Source organism: Hippopotamus amphibius, chromosome 10 (assembly GCF_030028045.1).
Source record: "Hippopotamus amphibius kiboko isolate mHipAmp2 chromosome 10, mHipAmp2.hap2, whole genome shotgun sequence".
Lineage (NCBI taxonomy): Eukaryota > Metazoa > Chordata > Mammalia > Artiodactyla > Hippopotamidae > Hippopotamus > Hippopotamus amphibius.
Window position 1 is genome coordinate 101,847,632 of NC_080195.1, and position 21,822 is coordinate 101,869,453.

The 21,822-nt window shown below is 36.5% G+C and overlaps 1 protein-coding gene across 6 annotated transcripts in view; it reads left to right on the forward strand.

Annotated features, from left to right (window-relative positions):
- USP16 (ubiquitin specific peptidase 16) overlaps positions 1-21,822 on the forward strand; it is a 31,518-nt gene that overhangs the window by 2,808 nt on the left and 6,888 nt on the right. For 2 of the 6 annotated variants that reach the window (XM_057696454.1, XM_057696459.1), the window contains exons 1-14: positions 1-127; positions 3,118-3,219; positions 4,880-5,058; positions 8,506-8,609; positions 9,386-9,489; positions 10,383-10,570; positions 11,150-11,245; positions 11,829-11,959; positions 12,247-12,334; positions 13,385-13,463; positions 14,874-14,965; positions 15,318-15,374; positions 16,300-16,476; positions 20,864-21,527. In XM_057696454.1, coding sequence (XP_057552437.1) covers positions 3,159-3,219; positions 4,880-5,058; positions 8,506-8,609; positions 9,386-9,489; positions 10,383-10,570; positions 11,150-11,245; positions 11,829-11,959; positions 12,247-12,334; positions 13,385-13,463; positions 14,874-14,965; positions 15,318-15,374; positions 16,300-16,476; positions 20,864-21,527 — 2,020 coding nt within the window. In that variant the 5' untranslated portion in view covers positions 1-127; positions 3,118-3,158. Of the gene's footprint in view, positions 128-907; positions 1,093-1,583; positions 1,759-3,117; positions 3,220-4,879; positions 5,059-8,505; positions 8,610-9,385; positions 9,490-10,382; positions 10,571-11,149; positions 11,246-11,828; positions 11,960-12,246; positions 12,335-13,384; positions 13,464-14,873; positions 14,966-15,317; positions 15,375-16,299; positions 16,477-20,863; positions 21,528-21,822 lie in introns of all 6 variants that reach the window. The other 4 variants (XM_057696455.1, XM_057696456.1, XM_057696458.1 and 1 more) reach the window with 4 other exon arrangements.

A 21,822-nucleotide genomic window follows, 5' to 3' on the forward strand; every position in this document is an offset into this window, starting at 1 on the left:
TGTTGCTCTCTAGGGGTCATGCTGGCTTCTGCTCTGTCGCTCTCAATTCGTCACCGGTGGAAGACAGAGCTGGCTGCCCAGCCCGAGGGCCCGTTAGGGGATGCAGTTATGGGTGCTGTCGCCGTGGGTGAGTTCGACTCCCACTGCCTCGCAGTCACCACTGGCATGACTTCCTGCGCGCCGAGAGCCCGAACGTCCTGCCCCGACCTCGTTCTCTTCTCGCAGGCCCCTCTTCCTTTAGCACGTTACCTGGCCTCGGCCCAGTACCGCGTTCTCATTGGCCTCATGTCCTGTCAGTTCCAGGAGCTGACCAATGAGTTGTCGGTGCTGGCGCCCTCCTCGACCCCGTGGACCCCAAGGTTTCCCCGTGGGTGCGTTGCAGTTGGGAGGGAAGGGGAGATGTGACGGGCGCAGCGCGGCTAGAGGCACCCTGCGGGTTGGGGCCGCGTTTGCTGCCGCGTCCTTATGGTGGTTAGTAGGATAGGCACGATCTGTCACCCAACCGATTCAGGGCTCCCAGGGGAGGACACATCTACGCAAACCTTGAAAGCCGTGTTTTAGTCTTGCTGACAAAGTTTTCCAAATGCTTGCATTTCTTAATGGAACCGAGCCGGCATGGGAAGACTTGGGAGGGCGGAGAGGGAAGGCAACTGGGTTAATATGAGAGCCGGCAAGACCAACTATGATTTAAATTTTGTGCGGAGTCCTGCGAAGAGTAATTTGACTAAGAAAGTAACGTTCATCTGAAGACTCGCCTGAAAAATTTAATATATTTATTGATGTTTTATAGCTGACGGTACAGTACTCTCTTCTCACGACTCATTAAATTCCCTTAATAGTTGTCAAAAACTTATTGAAGCTCTTTCCACATCATTGAAGCAGTCCCCCTGCTGTCCTCTGCCTGCAGCAATTACAGTTCGTCTTTCAAGTTTACCTTTGGAGTCTGGGCTACTGCAGTCCTCAAACCAGATTTGCTAGTGCTGTCTTCACTACTGCAGATTTCTTCATTCTTTACCTCTTTTTCACCGGAACTTGTGTGCTTCATTCTTATGTACCTACCTTTGCACCTTATAATCATCCTTAATGCCTCAGGTACTATTCTCTTTTTCTGTTTCAATGCAAGAAGTATTTCTCGACCTACTATATACTAACACTATGCTAAATGCTATAGGCGATTCAGAAATAATACCTAACCATTTCTTACCCCTAGAACTTTAGATTCCAGGTAGAGAAATAACACGTGTCCAGGTTAAAGATTTAAGAAGCAGCCAATTTATATATCTGATTAGGGTACAAGATGAATAGTGCACACTATAAACGCCGGGGAAGTAGAGTTGAGTGTTTCATTTGAGTCGAATGGTTGCCTAAGGCTCTGTTGAAATAGAAATCTTGGAGGAATTGGGAAGATTTGGATAGACGGAGTGAACTAGCTAGAGATCAGATGCTTAGAGGTGGGAGCAAGGTGTTTTGCAGTGCAGGATACCAAAGGGACTGGCTTGATTCTGTCTTGGAACACAAAGATCTGCGTTTTAGTTTCATCTCTGCCACCCTGTGATCTTTCATCGTTCTGTTTCCTTCTTTAGCGAAATCCTCCATTTAAAGGGTTTTGTGAAAATCAAATGAGATTGAAAAGGATTTGAAGATCGGAAGCACTATACGATTAAACGTTAGTGGTTCTTTGTTGAGAAGTAATGAGAGTCAGGATTACCAGAGCGTTGGGGACATTTTATAAGGGCCCACGAGTGCAAGCATAGGAAGGTGGGTTGAAAAGCTGTTAAATACTTTGAATCAATAGAGTGATATGATGAAAATAGCATAATTGGAAGATATCTCTGGTACTGAAATGCAGCACAGGTTAGAGGGATGTTGGGCTGGAGGCAAGAATTTGGTTGCGGTTTTTTCCCCCTTAAAATCTGCAATTCCAGATAAGATATGTTAAGTGTTATTTTTGGGTGAGAGAATTACGTAAAATATACCCTCATATATATCTATGTAATTGTGTTCTTTTGTTAGTAGTTAATTCATTTGTTTTGTAGACATGAAACTTTGTTGCATCATATTATCTTCGAAGAGGTTAACAGTTATTTAATTTGGCAGTCATTTTTTATACAAACCTTTTGGAATTACCTTTAATTACAGTAACCCATTAAGAGCTAAAGGAGGAATACTTCTGAGACACTAAGCCAGAGCAAGATGACAGCTGAGTATCAGAATTAATTGGGAAGTGTTTTAAAAACATATGTCCCAGGTCCTACTTTCCACTTATGCAATCAGAATTTTAATAAGCATCCCAGGTAAAATAATTATTATAGTCATTTAAGTGATTTTGACACTAAGTTATTCTAATGTATGTAAAATATAACTTTTCAAAATCACTGTTAGATAGACCTGTGTGTACTTTCAGTATTTTTCATGTTTTCTAATTTTTAATTGTTGACTAAGGAAGTGATTTGATGTGAGCTAGATTTGTCATAGTATTCCAAACTGGTTTCGTCAATAATAGAATAATGTAAATGGTTGAGAATGCAGATGTAATCAATTTTCAGCTACCATCCATAGGAAATCTTGGTGTGGAAAAGTGCAGAAGTGTATCACTTTTTATATTTGGCTTTGAAATTATTTTGTAAATTTTCTAATTCCCTCTAGGAGATTGTTTTCAGAATTATCTTTAATTTTCTTTGAGAAATTATAAATCTAATTGCATTGCCGGTAAGAGCTAAGAAAGATGGCTTTGAAGGATGGGAAATTATCTTAAGTTTCAAAGTGCCACCACCATTCCACCTTTATGTAGTGAGAAGTTGAATTCCTAATAAAGTGCTGAGACTTTTCAAGATCTGTGTAAAAAGTTGTAGGTTCTCTCCTAACCTTTACATTATTGAAAACCTTTTAACCTAACCAAGAATCAGTTTCCTAAGCTATGAAAAACAGAGGTAATGCTTTACTTCAGGGTTCTTATTGAAAACTGGATGATACATGGAAATGGTCTTTGTAACTTATAAAGTATGATAGACACACAAAATTATATGGTTTAGTTATGTTACCATCTCCCAGAGAACTGTAACACAGTCTTCTTCTTTTTTTTTTTTTTTGTCAAGCTAACTTTATCTTGTTTTCTAGATTGTTATTTTGTGTCAGTAAGTAATCGGTAAAGTGCCAACATGGGAAAGAAACGGACAAAGGGCAAAACTGTTCCAACTGATGATTCTTCTGAATCTTTAGGTATATTTCACCAATTAAATCTTTACTGTTTGTACCCCTAAATCAACATCTATTTTAATATGTAAAAATGGGATCAAAATGTACATTATTCTGTAATTTGCATTTTAACTTAATGTTTGTATAGTCATGTCATTTAGTAGTCTGCACAACATTTTTAATAGCGTGATATTTATTCCACTGATATAAAAGATCATGGTTGCATATTTCATAATTTATTTAGGTAATCTCCTACTGTTATAAATATAGATAATCTTTAACTTTTCAGTGTTATGAATGGAGTGATAATAAACATTTTTGTAGCTAAAACTGTGCACATCTGGTTATATTCTTGGTACAGATCCTAGAATTGTAATTGCTGAATTAAATGGTATAAATATTTTCAAGGCTTTTCTGGATCTGTTGCCAAATTGCCCTTCAGAAATGTTTTACTAATTTACAGCCCCCCTAGCAGCATAACAAAGTACCCATTTCTCTGAACCTTTATTGATACAAGTTAGTATCATTTTTAAAAATCTTTCCTGATTTGCTAGTTGAAAAAAGAGTATTTTTTTCTTTCTGTTTGTGTTTTTTTAACGACTTACTGGGATTTTGTAGTTTTTCACATGATCTCATTTGCACTTATATTCTCTTGGTGCACATTCATTGGACAAATAGCTAATTGTGCCACTTGATGGGTTTCTAAACCTCCGGGGCCCCTGAAAGAACCAGAGCCCTTTAGAGTGGCTTGCAAAGCCGGTTACTGACCTGGCCTCAGCAGGGTTTTCAGTCTCAGGTCCAGCTGCTCATTTTTACACGTGCGTGACTGGCATTCTAAGAAGACAGCATGCACTTTTATGTTTTACGCCTCCATCCCTTTGTTCATGGGATGTGGCCTTTTCAGACTATTCTTTACTCCATGAGGTCATAGCTGAAAGTATGAGCTTGAAATAAAAAAGACTTGAATCCAGATTCTGACATAGCTGCTCAGTAATTATGTGACCTTGGGTACTAACTTTGAGGTTTCTCATCTGTCATTGGGGATGGTAGAGTCTTCCTTATGGGGTGGTTTTGTGGATTAAATGAGATAATGTAGCACAGTGTCACTCTCATAGTAAGTGCTTAATCAATATGAGAAGTTTTATTACTGTAAATATCTTCCAAGATTGTATAGACATTACCTCCCCTGTGAAACTTTCATTGACTTTAACCTTCTCTTCTTGTGCTGCTATGGTATGTTTTAGAGATTCTTGTACATTTATTTATTTATTTGCTTCTCCTGCCAGAATGTGTGCAGCTTAAAGAAAGAGCTGTGAGTTGGTCACTTTTTAGGTTCCCTGGCATCTACCACAGAGCCGGGTGTGCAGCAGTTGTATTGTTGACTGAATGAGGGACATTCTGTACAAAGCTTTTAAAATAAAGAGAATAATAGATGTGATAAATAAATTGAAGTGAATTTGGGGGGGTGGTAGTTATACCTAGGACTTCAAAATTTGTATAAAATCTCTTTCTTACATAATCATCTCATAATCAAATATCAAACAAAATTTTAACTTTTCAGGTTAGCTAACAAATTTGTTTATAAAGTAAATTCATTTTTGAAGTTCAGATTGTGTAAGTTTTGAGATTAACTGAAGAAAGTCATATTTTACCTCATGTACTCCTTCATTATTTGTTTTAACAGAACCTGTATGCAGACACATTAGAAAAGGATTGGAACAAGGTAATTTGAAAAAGGCTTTAGTGAATGTGGAATGGAACATTTGCCAAGATTGTAAGACGGACAATAAAGTAAAAGATAAATCTGAAGAAGAAACAGAAGAAAATCCTTCAGTTTGGCTGTGTCTTAAATGTGGCCATCAGGTATGCTTAGATTTTGATTGTTATGGGATTTTATTAAACTCTTTGAACTTATTTTAGAAGATATTACCTAAAAGTACAGTATGGGTGACCAGAATGTTAGCTGGCATAGGTCATGTTCACTGGGGAACAGATTCTGAGACTGAGATTTGTGTGTAGGTGGTTTATTGGGGAGTGCTCTCAGGTATTGCACCAGGAACAGTGAGGGAAGTAGGTTTAGACAGAGGAGAGCAAAAAGTCAGTGCTACGGGACCTCAGCTTATCCCACAATGAACTCTGGCGTTCAGAGAGGTCCTGAATTGAGGCAAGGACCAGGCCTTTGTACTTGTGCATAGACCAGTCATTGGATGTGGGCTGCCCCAGGGGAGGGGGATTAACCTTGCACAAAGCAGCTTCCTTCTTCTGAGGATAATTCTTGGGTATGGATGGACTGAGCTGTGAGCTGTTACCAGGCCACATTATGGGCCACTGAGGGAATGAATACGTTGGGGTTGGGTGGTATCTGGGTGGCAGAACAGCTCACAGGTATTACCATGGTACTAAAGGCCAGGAAGTCCTCTTAGTCCACCTTACTGGTGGTAAGTTAACTTTATGTGTTAGGAAACTGGACTACTAGGTAGGTAACATTTTATAAAACTGTAGTGTAATATCACAACCAGGATATTAACATTTATGCAATCCATCAGTCTTAATGAGGTCTCTCCAGTTTTATTTTTCTTCGTTTGTGTGTGGGTATATTGTATTGTGGACATGTGTATGTGTGTATTAAGTTCTGTACAGTTTATCACCTACGTAGATTCATGTATCCACCACTACAGTCAAGGTATTGAGTAGTTCCAACATCACGTGGACCTCATGTGTTGCCTTTTTAAAATCATACCCACTTCTCTACTACCATCCCTCCCCAGCCCTTCGAAACCACTGGTCTGTTCTCTGTTTCTAAAATTTTGTCATTTCAAAAATGTTATGTAAATGGAATCATGTAATATACAACACTTTGGGACTGGCTTTTTTCACTTAGCATAATCACCTGAGGATTTACCCAAGACATGTGTATCAGTGGTTTGTTCTTTCTTATTGCTGAGTGGTATTACATGGTATGGGTTTAGCACATTTTAACTGTTCACCTGCTGAAGGCTATCTGGGCTTATCCCACTTTTTGGTGAATAAAACTGCTGTGCACATTTGTGTACACATTTTGTGTGAACTTAAGCTTTCATTTCTCCGGGGAAAATGTCCAAGAGTGCAATTACTGGGTAATATAATTAAATTTTTAGCTTTTTTTTTTGGTGCCGTCCCACATGGCATGCTGGATCCTAGTTCCCCAACCAGGGACTGAACCTGTGCCCCCTGCGGTGGAAGCATGGAGTCCCAACCACTGGACTGCCAGGGAAGTCCCCTTAAATGTTTAGTCTTTAAGAAACTCCCAGTCTTTTCCAGAATGGCTGTAACATTTTATATTCCTACCAGTAGTGTGTGATCCACTTTCTCCGCATCCTTGCCAGCATTTAGTATTGTCACAGTTTTTTTTTTTTAATTAATTAATTTTATTTATTGACTGCATTGGGTCTTGGTTGCTGCACACGGGCTTTCTCTAGTTGCGGCGAGCGGGGGCTACTCTTCATTGTGGTGCACAGGCTCCTCATTGCCATGGCTTCTCTTGTTGCAGACTATGGGCTCTAGGCGCATGGGCTTCAATAGTTGTGGTACAAGGGCTCAATAGTTGTGGCTCACAGGCTCTAGAGCACAGGCTCAATAGTTGTGGTGCACGGGCTTAGTTGCTCCATGGCATGTGGGATCTTCCCAGAGCAGGGCTGGAACCCATGTCCCCTGCATTGGCAGGTGGATTCTTAATCACTGCAACACCAGGGAAGTCCCTGTCACAGTTTTTTATTTTAAACATTCTGATAGGTGAAATCTCACTGTGGTCAGACAGTTAAAAAATTTTTATATGTTAGCAAAGAACATATTATTTATTTGTATTTGAAAAGTTTTCATTTAACCTGTTAGATACATATGATGAGGATGAATATACTTTACTACTTTAAACTTTTCACGTTTCCTATCATGCATTTCATCTATTTTGCTATCTTTTTAATCCCTAAACATAAAACAATGTCAGTATTAACTGTTACCTTTTATCCCAGTAGAGTTATCTTTTGCACTGTTAGCAAGGGAGTCTCAACTGCTCTCTCAAGATAACTCATTTTTAAGTTTCAGATAATCTCAAATGGTGTTATAATTTTCAAAATTAATATCAAATTTTAATTCATTTATTTTAGATTTAAATGTTGAGCGATAGGTTAAATCAGTAGGTTTGATATCATAGCTAAAGGATTAGAAGCCATTGGTAAATATTTTCCCTCCAAAGTATATTTTTAGTAGCTACAGTAGAAGCAGGACCACTTATTTTAGTGCTGTCCAAGAGAGAAGGAAGCCTGGTTCAGATAGATGCACAGTGAAGATGAATTTCTTAGCAGTGATTTAATCAGCTGGAGGCACACAGTATGGTCGTGTACTTTTATGAATGTGCCGCTGCAGATGTAGGTGAAAATCTTCCATTTACTTGTTCAATTAATGCTTACTGACCTCCTTCACTTTGCTAGTTTTTTGGTAATAGATTAATTCTGTTTTTCATGCCTTCAGGATTTATACTCCAGGGGAGAAAGGATATCAACATTAACAACTTTAATATAAGGTAGAAAATAAGCAATACCACCAGGAATTTATACCATGTTTTGTAGGAGTTTGTTTATAGGAAGATTATAGTGTTTTCTTATTTTGGAGGGTAAGCATAAGCTTCTGAGAGGAAGTGGCCTTTGAGCAAGATCCTGAAGACTGGGTAGGATTTGATCAGTGGCAGTAACGGTAAAGTATTTCAAGGCAAATGGAATAATGGGAACAAAGTTGTATTGTGGAAGTGGTGTGGTTTTAGCTGGTAGATGATATTCAAATAGAAGAATATGGGAGCTAATCCTGGAAAGGTGGATAGGGGTCAGAGAGTATCAGGTTTGTTGAGTAGGAGTTTAAGAGCAATTCATCACTTTGGAATTGAGTATATGAACAGAGCTTTGTTTTAAGAATATTAACTGAAAAAATATGTATGTGAAGAAGGGTTGAAGTTAGGAAAATATTTAGGAAGGTGTTAAGGAGTCCAAACTAGAACTAGTGAATGACTACATTAGCATGGTCTCATTGGGACTGGAAAGGACAAGTTGGAGTGGAAGAGTGCTTCTATTCGTGGTTTTCTAAATGCCTTCTTCCTTAAATGTCCTCAGTTGCCTATTTGTATTTAAGTTTTAACAAAATCTGGACTCTCTAAAGTTTTATTTTCAAAATTATAAGAATGGAAGAATTTCTTGACCCACTTCCTTATTCATTATAGATTATGAATTCTCTCCTCTTCTGGTGAATTTTGTGGCTTTGAGGTTTATAATTATGATTCTCTAGGGCTGCGGCAGAAATTCTCAGGAAAAGCACGCCTTGAAGCACTATATGACACCGAGATCTGAACCTCATTGTCTGGTTCTTAGTTTGGACAATTGGAGTGTATGGTGAGTTTCAACTCCTATGCCCATTTGCTGGAAATTATTTGAAATGTTGCAGAGTGGAGGTGTTTGAAATGTTTAAAGAGCAAGAAAGTTAAAATTTTTTGTAGTATTTGTTGAAATACCATCACTTTCAGAAGGCTAGAGAATGTGATTTTAGAATACTAAGCTTTTGCTTAGTATTATACAAACACAAAAATTATAGCATGGAGAAGATATAGGCATTTTCATCCTTTGTTTTTCTTTCTTGTGATATTACAAAGCGTATGGTGGATTGTTTTTAATTTAAAAATTGGGACACTAAGAACAAATTCCAGATAAACTGAGAATATAGTGAATTTTGGCAGTGAATTTGCATGAAAACGTCAGGCTGGTATTTCTTTTAACATCAGTAAAATAAAATTTTACATCTTTAAAAACCATTTACACAGCAGTGTTCACTGAACATCATTTGTCAGTTGTAAAATTTGTTAATTTTGATGATGTAGGTCTGTAATTTGAAATATAATTAGGAAAAACTTTCACTTTTAATGTTATAAATAGCCATTTCAGTAAAATGGAGTATTTTCAGAGTATTTATATGTAGCTATAATTCAGGCTAACCTTATTTAACAGTAAACCAGAGTTACTATGTATAGTCTTAAGAAAACATTAGAATTTTTATTTTCAGTTTCTTTAGTAAAATAATTTGAGGGTTACATACTTTGGGTTCCATGAATTAAAATTAGTCCCCTTTTGTGGTTGTCTGTCACTTTTCTTCTCTGGGATCTTTTGGGACACAGGTGTTACCTATGTGATGATGAGGTCCAGTATTGTAATTCAAACCGATTGGGTCAGGTGGTTGATTATGTTAGAAAACAAGCCGGTATTACAGCTGCAAAATCAGGTAAAATCATTTGTTTCTTAATATATACTGTAATGTTGATTTATATAATCTGCTGATATTTAGTGTAACATACGGTAGCATTACCTATAGCTGAATAACATTAATTATGATTGATTTCAAACTATTTTTGGTTAAGAATGTAAAACTGAAAATATAGATAATTATAAGGAATTAGAAGGGAAGCTGAGAAATAATATAGTCAAATATTATGAGGAGTCTGGACTAAGTAATGGGCAGTAACACGCTATTCCCATACTCTGGCACAGGGGGCTTAAGGGAGACCTGCCTTATAATGAATTTATTTTGTTACATTTGTTTGGATGATGTGACAGTAAAGTGCCTGACACTCCTTCAAAAGGCCAGGCACTTCTCAAGTTTTTTTCATACATAAATTAATGGGGCTGGCTTTCATCATCTGCTTTAAAAGCTTGATTAGGTTTTTATGGTCACAGCGGTATCTTTTGTGGAGCCAGAATTGTTTGTTCCTAACTTCAGGATTGGTTTTTGACCCTCAGACTTCATTTAAAAATTTACTTCATGTCCACATTCTTTACTTGATTACTTTATACTCTGATTTCACAGGGCAACATATGCTCATTTGCAGAAAACATTTGTGCAGTAAAAAAGAGATTTATACTGAAGCATGTACTGTTTGGTTCATTTGTCAAAGTAATGCTTAAATCGGTTCCAAATATTTTTTGTTTATTGGTTTTTCTCTCTTGATGATAATTTACTTATGTTTGTAGGGAAACATTTAAAATCAAACAGGTGGCAAATTATGTCATTAGGTAAAATTCACAAATTCTGGTCCCAAGTATAACTTTGCATTTGGTGTGTCTGGGTTACACATTTCGCTAATAAGTCTTTTCTTCTTCTTCCTCTTTTTTAAAAAGCAGCAAAAGATAATGGTAATATTGAACTTGAAAATAAAAAACTAGAAAAGGAGAGTAAAAACGAGCAAGAGAGAGACAAAAAGGAAAACATGGCTAAAGAAAATCCTTCCATGAATTCTACTTCCCAAATAACTGTGAAAGGACTTAGTAATTTGGGAAATACATGTTTCTTCAATGCAGTTATGCAGGTGCCAATATTAATTTCCCCCCTTTAAAAAAATTTAGTGTTTTCCTCATATTATAGGGTGTTTTTGCATATTTGCTACTTATAGTATTGAGCTTTTCCTCCCGTAAGTAGTTTATTTCTGTGTTTTCAGAGAGTACTCAAGGAAATGTTTACTTTGCTTGACAGTAAAACACTGTGCTAAGCACTGAGGTGCAGTAGGGTTCAAAACAAATAGGGCCCCTACCCTCATAGAACTTTCACGTGGGCGGCGGAAACTCAGGAGAACCAAGTACAGAAACAAATGGCTCGTTACACGTGGTGGTGAGTGGTGGTGGTGGTGTTGGCGATAGGGTAGCTGCTGCATATTGGGTGGTTGGGAAAATGACCTTCTGAGGTGATGAATAAGCTCAGAACTGAAGTATTTATGAACCAGTTAGAGTGGGGGAAAGAGCATGATGTTACTTTTTGTTTGATAGACACAATAAAAGTTGCAGCGTTGATAGTGACTTTCTGTTTTGGTAGAATAGATACTTAAAAAACATTTGAATTAACTGGTTTGTCTTTAAATAATTTTCCCTTTCTTTTCCATCCTACATCCCAGAATTTGTCACAAACACCAGTGCTTAGAGAACTACTAAAAGAAGTAAAAATGTCTGGAACAATTGTAAAAATTGAACCACCTGATTTGGCACTAACAGTATGTACTTTAAAATTTTCTTTTATTCAGTACTTTTCCTCTCTGAATAGCAGCATTTTACATTATTTTTAAGAATCGATGCTCATTTTTACCTTTTTTGTTTGTTTTGTCTTAAGCTACCAAGATAAGGATTTTCAGGCTAACAGAAATTTATGAGGGGCCTTTATATTTATTTGCTCTGTGTATGCCATGTTCTCCTCTGCTGATTGTTTGGCATCCTGGGAATGCTGTTGGTATTTGTGAAGCCCTAGGCATGCATTATTGTTTTTAACATCTTTTCAGGTGACTTAAATGCTGTATAGCCAAACGAATTTCACCTTATCCATTTTTATTATTTACATTTTGCTTTGGCTTGTTTCATTTCCTAGGTAGTAAGTTCCTGGTAATCTAAAACAGTAGAACTGAACTCTTTATCGAACAGTCTGTGACCAGATACTTTTTCCATCTTTTGATGTCCATTTTGAGCTTTTAATTGGGACAGCTCTGTCAGGAAAATAGGAATGTAGGTTGACTAGTTACATTTTGTTAAAATAAATGATTCCAAAATTTGACTGAAGAAAGTAATTTTTATTCCCATATTCAGGAACCCTTAGAAATAAATCTTGAGCCTCCAGGCCCTCTTACTTTAGCCATGAGCCAGTTTCTTAATGAGATGCAAGAGACCAAAAAGGGAATCGTGACACCTAGAGAACTCTTTTCTCAGGTCTGTAAAAAGTGAGTATCCGTTTTGATTGTGCTTTCAGTGCATCAGTAGGATGCTGGGAAATAATATGAAAAAGTTAGTAGCTTTAGGGTTAATTCAGTAGTTATAGTAAAGCATGGTTTATTTCATTTGGATTAAAAAAATACATACTTTGTGTTAATGGACTAAGCAGAAATTTTTGAGAAACTAGAACACTCCAAGATTTGGGATATAGTCCTGAGATTTTATAAAAAAATAGTTTCATTTTAATGGACTCACCTTTGTTTTTCTTTTTTCTTTCTTTTTCTTTTTTCTGCAGAGCAGTGCGATTTAAAGGCTATCAGCAGCAAGACAGCCAGGAGCTGCTTCGTTATTTATTGGATGGAATGAGAGCAGAAGAACATCAAGTTAGTATATTTTGACCAGTGTATTTTATAATCTCATCTTCATTAACTTGTCTGTCATGTGATGTCTTAAGGGTTATTAGAGCAGTGAAAACTAGTTGTTGAGGCCATTATATTAAAATTTTATTTTTCACCAGCCTTTTCAGCCAGTATATTTTAATTATTAGAATGAATGAAGGGAATTAGGATTGATTCTCCTTTTCATAATGCTCTAACTTTGCTTGATGTTTACAGTGTTATTGTTCTTTACGGGTTCTATTGTACTACCCTGTACCAGGAGAGCTACAAGGTACTGGAAAATGTTTCTCCCTCAAATGATTTCCAGTTGCAGTGCACCCTTACGCTTATTCTGAGTGTGATTTAACACTGTTTTTTGAATCTAGGAAGTATTTTTATTTTGTAGGAGTCAGGGAACATTTGTTGCATTTTAAATTTTTTGTTAATTGCCAGAATGTAAAGTAATTGGGGGGGATATGGATATAATTAATAATAGTAATAATACAGTGATAACAACTGATCTTTATTTTGCTCTTATTTTTTGTCAAGCACTCTTCTCATTATTTTATAAGAATTACCTTACTCAGTCCTCACAACCATTCTGTGAGGTAGATGCTGTTGTCATTTTCTCGCTCCGTAGATTATGAAACTAGGGTGTAGTTCAGTGCCTGGTTCAAGGTCACCCCGTAGTGGTGGAGCTGGATTTTGAGCACTGGAGTTTGTCCCTGTAGCTCTCATTATCCACTCTGCTTCTAGGACATGGTATTTCAGTGGTCTTTTCAAAGGAGGTGGGCATGTTCTGAAAAGCTTTGGTTTGAGTAGGTTAAAATCTTGAAATGATAAGATGGTGCCTTTGCTCAGGGGTTAGTGATTATTTTTTTAAGTATAATTATTTTTAGCTTTTGGAATTAATTTTGAAAATGTGATTTTAGAAATATTCTTATTCAGTAAGTTTGGGGAGCTAATTCTTAATCACTATCTTGACTTGATTACATATTTTCTAAGGCAAATAACTATAAAATTTGATAGTATATGTATCTATTTTATTACTTTTAGAGAGTGAGTAAAGGAATTCTTAAAGCATTTGGTAATTCTACTGAAAAATTGGATGAAGAACTAAAAAATAAAGTAAAAGGTAATGTCTGACTTTTTGAAATAAAACACTATAGTTGAATTCCCCTGTACTTTAGAACAAGTTTGCTGGCAAATATATTTCAAATCCATAGGTATTAATGTATAATTTCTCTTTATCTCCATTAATTTAAAAAAGTTATTCAGTACTCCAAAGGTAAACACTTAAGAAAAATTTAACTTTTGGCATATTCTTTTTATGGAAAATTGTGGTGGAATTTATAAACATAAAGCTAAGATGTCATCACAATTTTATTTTTCAACAGCTTAGACTTTTTTTATTTGGCCTCGCCATGCAGTTTGTGGGATCTTAGTTCTCCAACTAGGTATTGAACCCTGCCCAGGCAGTGAAAGCACCGAGTCCTAACCACTGGACCACCAGGAAATTCCCTCAAAATCTTAGATTTTAATTAGTAGTGATTGTCTCTTTGTGAGTTGTCAGCTGGTTTATTGGTCATGGAGATGACTTTTTTTTTACTGTGGGACATTTAAAGATGTAGAAAAGGTCTGTCCAGTAGAACTTTCTGTGATAATGGAGTGCTTCCATATCTCTGCTGTCCCATACAGTAGCCACATGTAGCTGTTGAGCCCTTGAAATGTGACTGGTGCAACTAAGGAGCTAAATTTTTATTTTCATTTAATTTTTTCTAATTTAAATTTAAATGGCCCCAGTGACTGGCAACTACTATATTGTAAAGCACAGTTCAGAATCGACACTTAGCAACTGTTTGCCTCCTTGGAGCCCTTGCTGCTGGCCTGGCCAGCAACAGAGAGAATCAAGCCTGCTCACACTGTCTGTCATTAAAATGTGTTTCTGTGTAAACAACACCTGTCATTTGAATAAGGCCTACACATTTCATGGAATTAGAAGGTTGGGTGACTAGGTAGTAAAATTATGTCAACTTAAGCTAAACTTATCAAGGTTATTTCTGGGAACATAGAAAAATAAAAAGAGGATTTTGTCTGAAATACTTTCCTGAGGGCTTTTTGTTTTTGTTTTAATTGGAGTTCACAAAGCAAGTTATTCCCAAATTTGCTGCCAGTGTTAGAATATTAGGGCTAGAAGCGGGCTAAAATAGCATTCTGCCCAGCTCGATCTGCTCATTTTACTAGGTAAGATAATGATATACAGAAAGTCTCACTGACTTGCACAGTTTAGTTTCCACTGATTAGATCTTAAATAACTTTTTTCTTTTTCACAAGATGTGATTGTGGTAAATTGTGTTATGCTTAGAAGTAGAGTATATGCTGCTGACTGTGGCATAAAAATAAAATTATGATAATTATGAAAGGAGAAAAACACATCAATGGGGTAGGAAATTAAAAATAAAATTTTAGGGTTAGGTAAGTAAGTAGTTTCAACTTGTTTCATTAATTATATAAGGGTAATTGATAGGCTTTTTTCCACTTATAGATTATGAAAAGAAAAAATCAGTACCAAGTTTTGTGGACCGAATATTTGGTGGTGAACTAACTAGTACAATCATGTGTGATGAATGCAGAACTGTAAGTAGATGTGGTGCAGACTGAATTTATGCATTAATATTTATAGAACACGGTTTATCAGTTGTTTCTTTCAAAAACAGAAATGTCTTAGTTTTATAAGATATTCTTTTTGAACGGTCCAAGTATGCATAGTTTTCTGCTGTAACTATGAGCCCTCCTTATATCATGAAGAAGTTAGTTTAGTATTTTTTTTCCCCAACCCAAAGTCCTCAACATTGTGTAATTTTTCATTTCATTCTCTTAAGCCTTTATTTTAAAATGTAGGCCCCCCTCCGCCCCCCATGATTTTACTATATAGTGTTTAAAGTGAATCTTTCCCTCCTTTTTACATTTTCTTTTTTGGTTGGTTAAGGTCTCCTTGGTTCATGAATCGTTCCTTGATTTGTCTCTGCCGGTTTTGGATGATCAGGTAAGACTATTGAGTTTATTTTATTTAAGTAGATTTTTTTCTTTCCTGTGCTAGATTTAATGGGGGGGGGGGGTTGCTACCTTTTCTAAGTTTGTACATTACTAGGCCATGCATAGAGAAATTTTTCTTAGTGTATATGAGACAGAAGAATTTTAAAGATTTGAAAAAAGAATAGGATAAAAATATATGCATATATATATATTTTTCAAAGAGTGTGTCTAGAATTATTTATAATTAACTTGATTAGTTTACATATAGGGAAGTATTTACTTTATGTAAATTACTATTTATTTTCATTGTTTCAGACTAACCACACATCCCTTACAGTCTTAAGTACATAAATGTTAACAGAGAGTATCTCAGTTTTAAGCAATATTAGTTTAGTTCCCATCAAGTAGTAGTAGGAAAAAAAAGAACATATTATGAGTATTGGTTAAAGCATTATTCAACTTAATATGAACTGGGCGTCCCTTTAAATCACTGTTACTGATTAAAGTCTTACCAAACTTAATCTATTTTTTCTTTCTTTAAAATTGTCATTTGCATGCAAAGAAAGAAAAGAATGAAAAGGAATACCTGTAGTGGGACATGTAAATCACTTATCAACAGAAAGTGAATCTGTAAATAGACATAATTACAGCGTGATACAGCCTGTATCTAATACAACTTAGTATATTCCTTTCTATTATACTCACATGTTAAGTTGCCGCTTTTACTGTTTTATTTGTTTGCTTGTTTTCTCAGTATGTGAAGATTGCTTTCTAGTGTTTGAGATGAATGAATTTTGTCCTGGGTATGTTTCCAAACATTGTGAAAAATAAATCTGGTGTAACATAGGAGTAGAAAACTATTTAGGTAATGTGAAATCTCTTCACCAGCAGTAGTAAAGTTTTATTTTTGGCCCATATTCTCTTCATATTTTTAGAGTGGTAAGAAAAGTATAAATGATAAAAATCTGAAAAAGACAATGGAGGAAGAAAATAAAGAAAGTGAGGAAGAAAAAGATAACGACAGTTACATAAAGGAGAGAAATGATATTCCTTCAGGAACAAGTAAGCACTTACAGAAAAAAGCAAAGAAGCAAGCCAAAAAGCAAGCCAAGGTGAGTAATTAGGAGGAAAACCATACTTTTCTAATTTTAATTTTTTAAAAGAACTTTTATTGAGATATAATTGACATACAATAAACTGCATATATTTAGAGTGTACAGTTTGATTTTTTTTTCTTCTTAGTAATGTATATATGGCAATCCCACCAATCTCCCAGTTCATTCCCCTCCCCCACTGCTTTCCCCACTTGGTGTCCATATGTTTGTTCTCTACATCTGTGTCTCTATTTCTGCCTTGCAAGCTGGTTGATCTGCACCATTTTTCTATATTCTGCATATATGTGTTAATATACGATATTTGGTTTCTCCTTCTGACTCACTTCACTCTGTATGACAGTCTCTAGGTCCATCCGTGTGTCTAAAAATGTCCCAATTTCATTCATTTTTACAGCTGAGCAATATTCCAGTGTATAGATGTACCACATCTTCTTTATCCATTCCTCTGTTGATGGACATTTAGGTTGCTTCCATGACCTGGCTATTGTAAATAGTGCTGCAATGAACATTGGAGTGCATGTGTCTTTTTTTTTTTTAAACTTTTTATTTTTTACAATAAACTGCATATATTTAGAGTGTACAATTTGGTATCCCAATCTCCCAATTCGTTCCCTGCCCAACCCTCCCCGCTTTCCCCACTTGGTGTCCATATGTTTGTTCTCTACATCTGTGTCTCTATTTCTGCCTTGCAAACCGGTTGATTTGTACCATTTTTCTATAGTCCACATATATGTGTTAATATACAATATTTGTTTTTCTCTTTCTGACTCACTTCACTCTGTATGACAGTCTCTAGGTCCATCCATGTCTCTACAGATGTCCCAGCTTCATTGCTTTTTACAGCTGAGTAATAGTCCATTGTATGTATGTACCACATCTTCTTTATCCATTCTTCTGTTGATAGACATTTAGGTTGCTTTCATGTCCTGGCTATTGTAAATAGTGCTGCAGTGAACATTGGGGTGCATGTGTCTTTTTGAATTATGGTGTTCTCTGGGTATATGCCCAGTAGTGGGATTGCTGGGTCATATGGTAATTCTATTTTTAGTTTTTCAGGGAACCTCCCCTCCATACTGTTCTCCATAGTGGCTGTATCAATTTACATTCCCACCAACAGTGCCAGAGGGTTCCCTTTTCTCCACACCCTCTCCAGCATTTACTGTTTGTAGATTTTCTGATGATGCCCATTCTAACCGGTGTGAGGTGGTACCTCCCTGTAGTTTTGATTTGCATTTCTCTAATAATTAGTGATGTTGAACAGCTTTTCGTGTGCCTCTTGGCCATCAGTATGTCTTCTTTGGAGAAATGCCTATTCAGGTCTTCTGCCCATTTTTTGATTGGGAGGTTTGTTTTTTTGATATTGAGCTGCATGACCTGTTTATATATTTTGGAGATTAATCCTTTGTTGATTCGTTTGCAAATATTTTCTCCCATTCTGAGGGTTGTCTATTCATCTTGCTTATCGTTTCCTTTGCTGTGCAAAAGCCTCGAAGTTTCATTAGGTCCACTTATTTATTTTTGTTTTTATTTCCATTACTCTAGAGGGTGGGTCAAAAAAGATCTTGCTGTGATTTATGTCAAAGAGTGTTCTTCCTATGTTTTCCTCTATGAGTTTTATGGTGTCTGGCCTTACATTTTGGTCTTTAATCCATTTTGAGTTTATTTTTGTGTATGGTGTCAGGGAGTGTTCTAATTTCATTCTTTTCCATGTAGCTGTCCAATTTTCCCAGCACCACTTATTGAAGAGGCTGTCTTTTCTCCATTGTATATTGTTGCCTCCTTTGTCATAGATTAGTTGACCATAGCTTATCTCTGGGCTTTCTATCCTGTTCCATTGATTTATATTTCTGTTTTTGTCCTAGTACCATATTGTCTTGATTACTGTAGCTTTGTAGTATAGTCTGAAGTCAGGGAGTCTGATTCCTCCAGCTCCGTTTTTTTCCCTCAAGATTGCTTTGGCTATTTGGGGTCTTTTGTGTCTCCATACAAATTTTAGGATTTTTTGGTCGAAATTTTGTAAAAAATGCCATAGATAATTTGATAGGAATTGCATTGAATCTGTAGATTGCTTTGGGTAGTATAGTCATTTTCACAATGTTGATTCTTCCAATCCAAGAACATGGTATATCTCTCCATTAATTTTAATTTTTGAACTATTGAATTTGAAGTCTGAATGACATTGGTAGACAGGTCTGTTATTTTATATATAGCATTTTCATTTGGCAATTATAGAATTAGCCCATTTAGTTTTCTCTGCAGTGAAATTTCTTTGAGTATATGTGAAGAAAATGTGCTTTTTTTAAAAAAAAATTGTGCATTACTTGTGACAACTTTAAAAAAATTTAGTTTATTTTCAGTAATTTTTTGAGTTGCTAATACATTGGACATTCAGAAATTTTAAAATATATAAAATAAAGGTGTTCAATAAAAGCCCCCCTCCTTGTATGATACAGATACTACTTTCATTAATTTCTCATGTGTCCTCGAGGTTTTTTTGGAAAATATGATCAAATACAATACAAATATGTAGCCTCGTTTTTCCTTCCTTTTAAAAATTATGCACACTGTTCTGGACCTTTTTTGTTTCTACTTAGAATCTTAGAGATCCTTACATTTCAGGACACAAAGATTTCTCTTTTAATAGCCGTATACTATTTTGGTGGTAAACATACTACTATATATAGTATAATAGATATAGTATAGTTCACCTAACCATTTCTCTATTGATTTAGGTGTACGAACACCTATAGTCTTTTGCTATAATGGCCAGTGCTGCTGTGAGTAACCCTATACATGTGTCATTGGTAGGGCACGTTTTGAGAAGGGGGATTGTATTTGTAGTTTTGATAAATGAATTGCCCTCCACAAAAGTTATACCAATTTATATTCCCACCAACAACATATGAGACTTGCTGTCTCTCCTTATTCTCAACAGCAGTGTGTTATCAAACTTACTGATTTCTGCCAGTCTGATAGATGGAAAATGGTATCTCAGCACAGGTTTATTTTCCATTTATTTTAATGTAAGTGAAATTAAGCGTGTTTTTATGTTTCAGGGCCATTTGTGTTTCCTTTCCTTTGAAGTATTTGCTTTTCTCCTTTCCCCATTTTTCTTTCATGTGTAACTATTTTTAACGAAAGATGTCAGAAAATGTTTGTGTCCAGTGCCCTATATGCTGCCCTTCAGCTTTCTGGTATTATAAATTAGCCTCACAGGGACTATCCTTTTAGTGATAACTCAAAATGCTAACCCCTTGAGTCTTTTTTTTTTTTAATTTTAATTTTTATTTATTTGTTTATTTTATTGGCTGTGTTGGGTCTTTTTTGCCGTGCGCAGGCTTTCTTTTTAGTTGCGGTGAGTGGGGGCTACTCTTCGTTGTGGTGCTCGGGCTCCTCATTGCCGTGGCTTCTCTCGTTGCAGAGCACGGGCTCTAGGCGCGTGGGCTTCAGTAGTTGCAGCACATGGGCTCAATAGTTGTGGCTCACGGGCTCTAAAGCGCAGGCTCAATAGTTGTGGCACACAGGCTTAGTTGCGCCGCGGCATGTGGGATCTTCTTGGAGCAGGGCTCGAACCCGTGTCCCCTGCATTGGCAGGCGGATTCTTAACCACTGCGCCACCTAGGAAGCCCCACCCCTTGAGTCTTTAGGCATTCCAGTAACAAGAATCTTGATAGAATGCATCCCTCTCGCCCACCCTCCACCCCACACTTGGACATAGGCAGCAAATGGCAAAGAAGGTGATTTAAGTGGGTAGAGTATTTTATTGTCCTCTGTACTTGTGGTTTCCTTGCTTCTCTAATTTTGGGCCATTTGTTTCCTGGAATGTTTTCCTCCGTCCCTCTGCCCATCCTTGAGTTTTTGATTTGTTTTTGTACATCTTTGAGTTTTCAGTTTATTTTTATCTCTTAAGTGAAACCTTGATCTGGTAATTGTAACTCACATAGATGTGTCCCTTCCTGGTGTATATGTAGACACTCGCCCCCTGCTTTAATACATGGCTACTTGGGTTCAGCAGCCTCACTGCTCTGTCTAGATCGAAGACTGTGTCTTGCACATTTTTATTTGTCCGTGTGACAATTTTTTGATGATTGGTGACATTTTATCCCTGCTTTCAATCGAAGAACCTTTCTCTATAATTTATTTGATCCCTGATAATAAAGGAACTTTTAGGTTCAGAATTCTGGGAGTGAACTCTTCCTTATTAACTTATCTTTTTTTTTTAAACATTTTTTAATAAATTTATTTATTTTATTTTTATTTATTGGCTGCATTGGGTTATTAGCTTATTTTTGATTGATAAACAAGAAAACCTGATGTGGTACATGTATGCTTTTTCTCGTCTCTCTCGCTGTTGTTTTTTTAATGTTGTGTACTTTTTACACAGAACCAACGACGGCAACAAAAAATTCAAGGGAAAGTTCTTCATTTAAATGATGTCTGTGCCCTTGACCATCCTGAAGATAATGAATGTGAAGTCGAAATGTCACTTCAGGGAGAAGGGGATATTAAATCCAACCATATCTCAGAGGAGGAAATTACACATAAAGAATATTGTGTTAGTCAGAAAGATTTGAATGGCCATGAAAAAATGATCGAAAGTATAACTGACAGTCAAAAATCCACAGAGGAAGTAGATATGGAAAATGTCAGCATGGATAATGGTCTGGAGATTTTGGCATCTTCTCCCGCTGAATGTGCTAGGAATTTAAATGGTGCCTGCCTGAAGGAAGGGAGCAGTGGAGAAGTGGACCTTGCCAGTGGTTTTAAGAACCTTAACTTGAATGCTGCTCTTCAACCTGAGGAAATAAATATAGAGATTCTGAATGACGATCCTACTCCTGGGACGAAGGTATATGAGGTTGTAAACGAAGATCCAGAAACTGCTTTCTGTACTCTTGCAAACAGGGAAGCTTTCAATACTGATGAATGTTCAGTCCAACATTGTTTATATCAGTTCACCCGAAATGAGAAACTTCAAGATGCTAATAAACTGCTTTGTGAAGTGTGCACACGGAGACAGTATAGTGGACCAAAGGCAAATATAAAAGGTATTTAGATTCTTTAACAGAAAGTAAAATTAGTGTTCAGGGGTGCATTTTGCACTGCATTGGTTGAGTACTGCTGTTTTAATTATATTTAGATGGTGTCAATAAGTTCCCTTTTCTGTGTAAATATTTTAGTAGAAGGAAGGATAAAGCAGAACTTTGTTAATGTGGCTAGTACTCTGTGGCATCTCAGCAGCAGTTACAGTGGGGCAGTTTGCTCTCTAATACCACTCCCTGTGGGGAGGTGATCTGCTGAGGTGTTATCACAGCAGGCTCCTTACAGATAGGGGCTATTTCT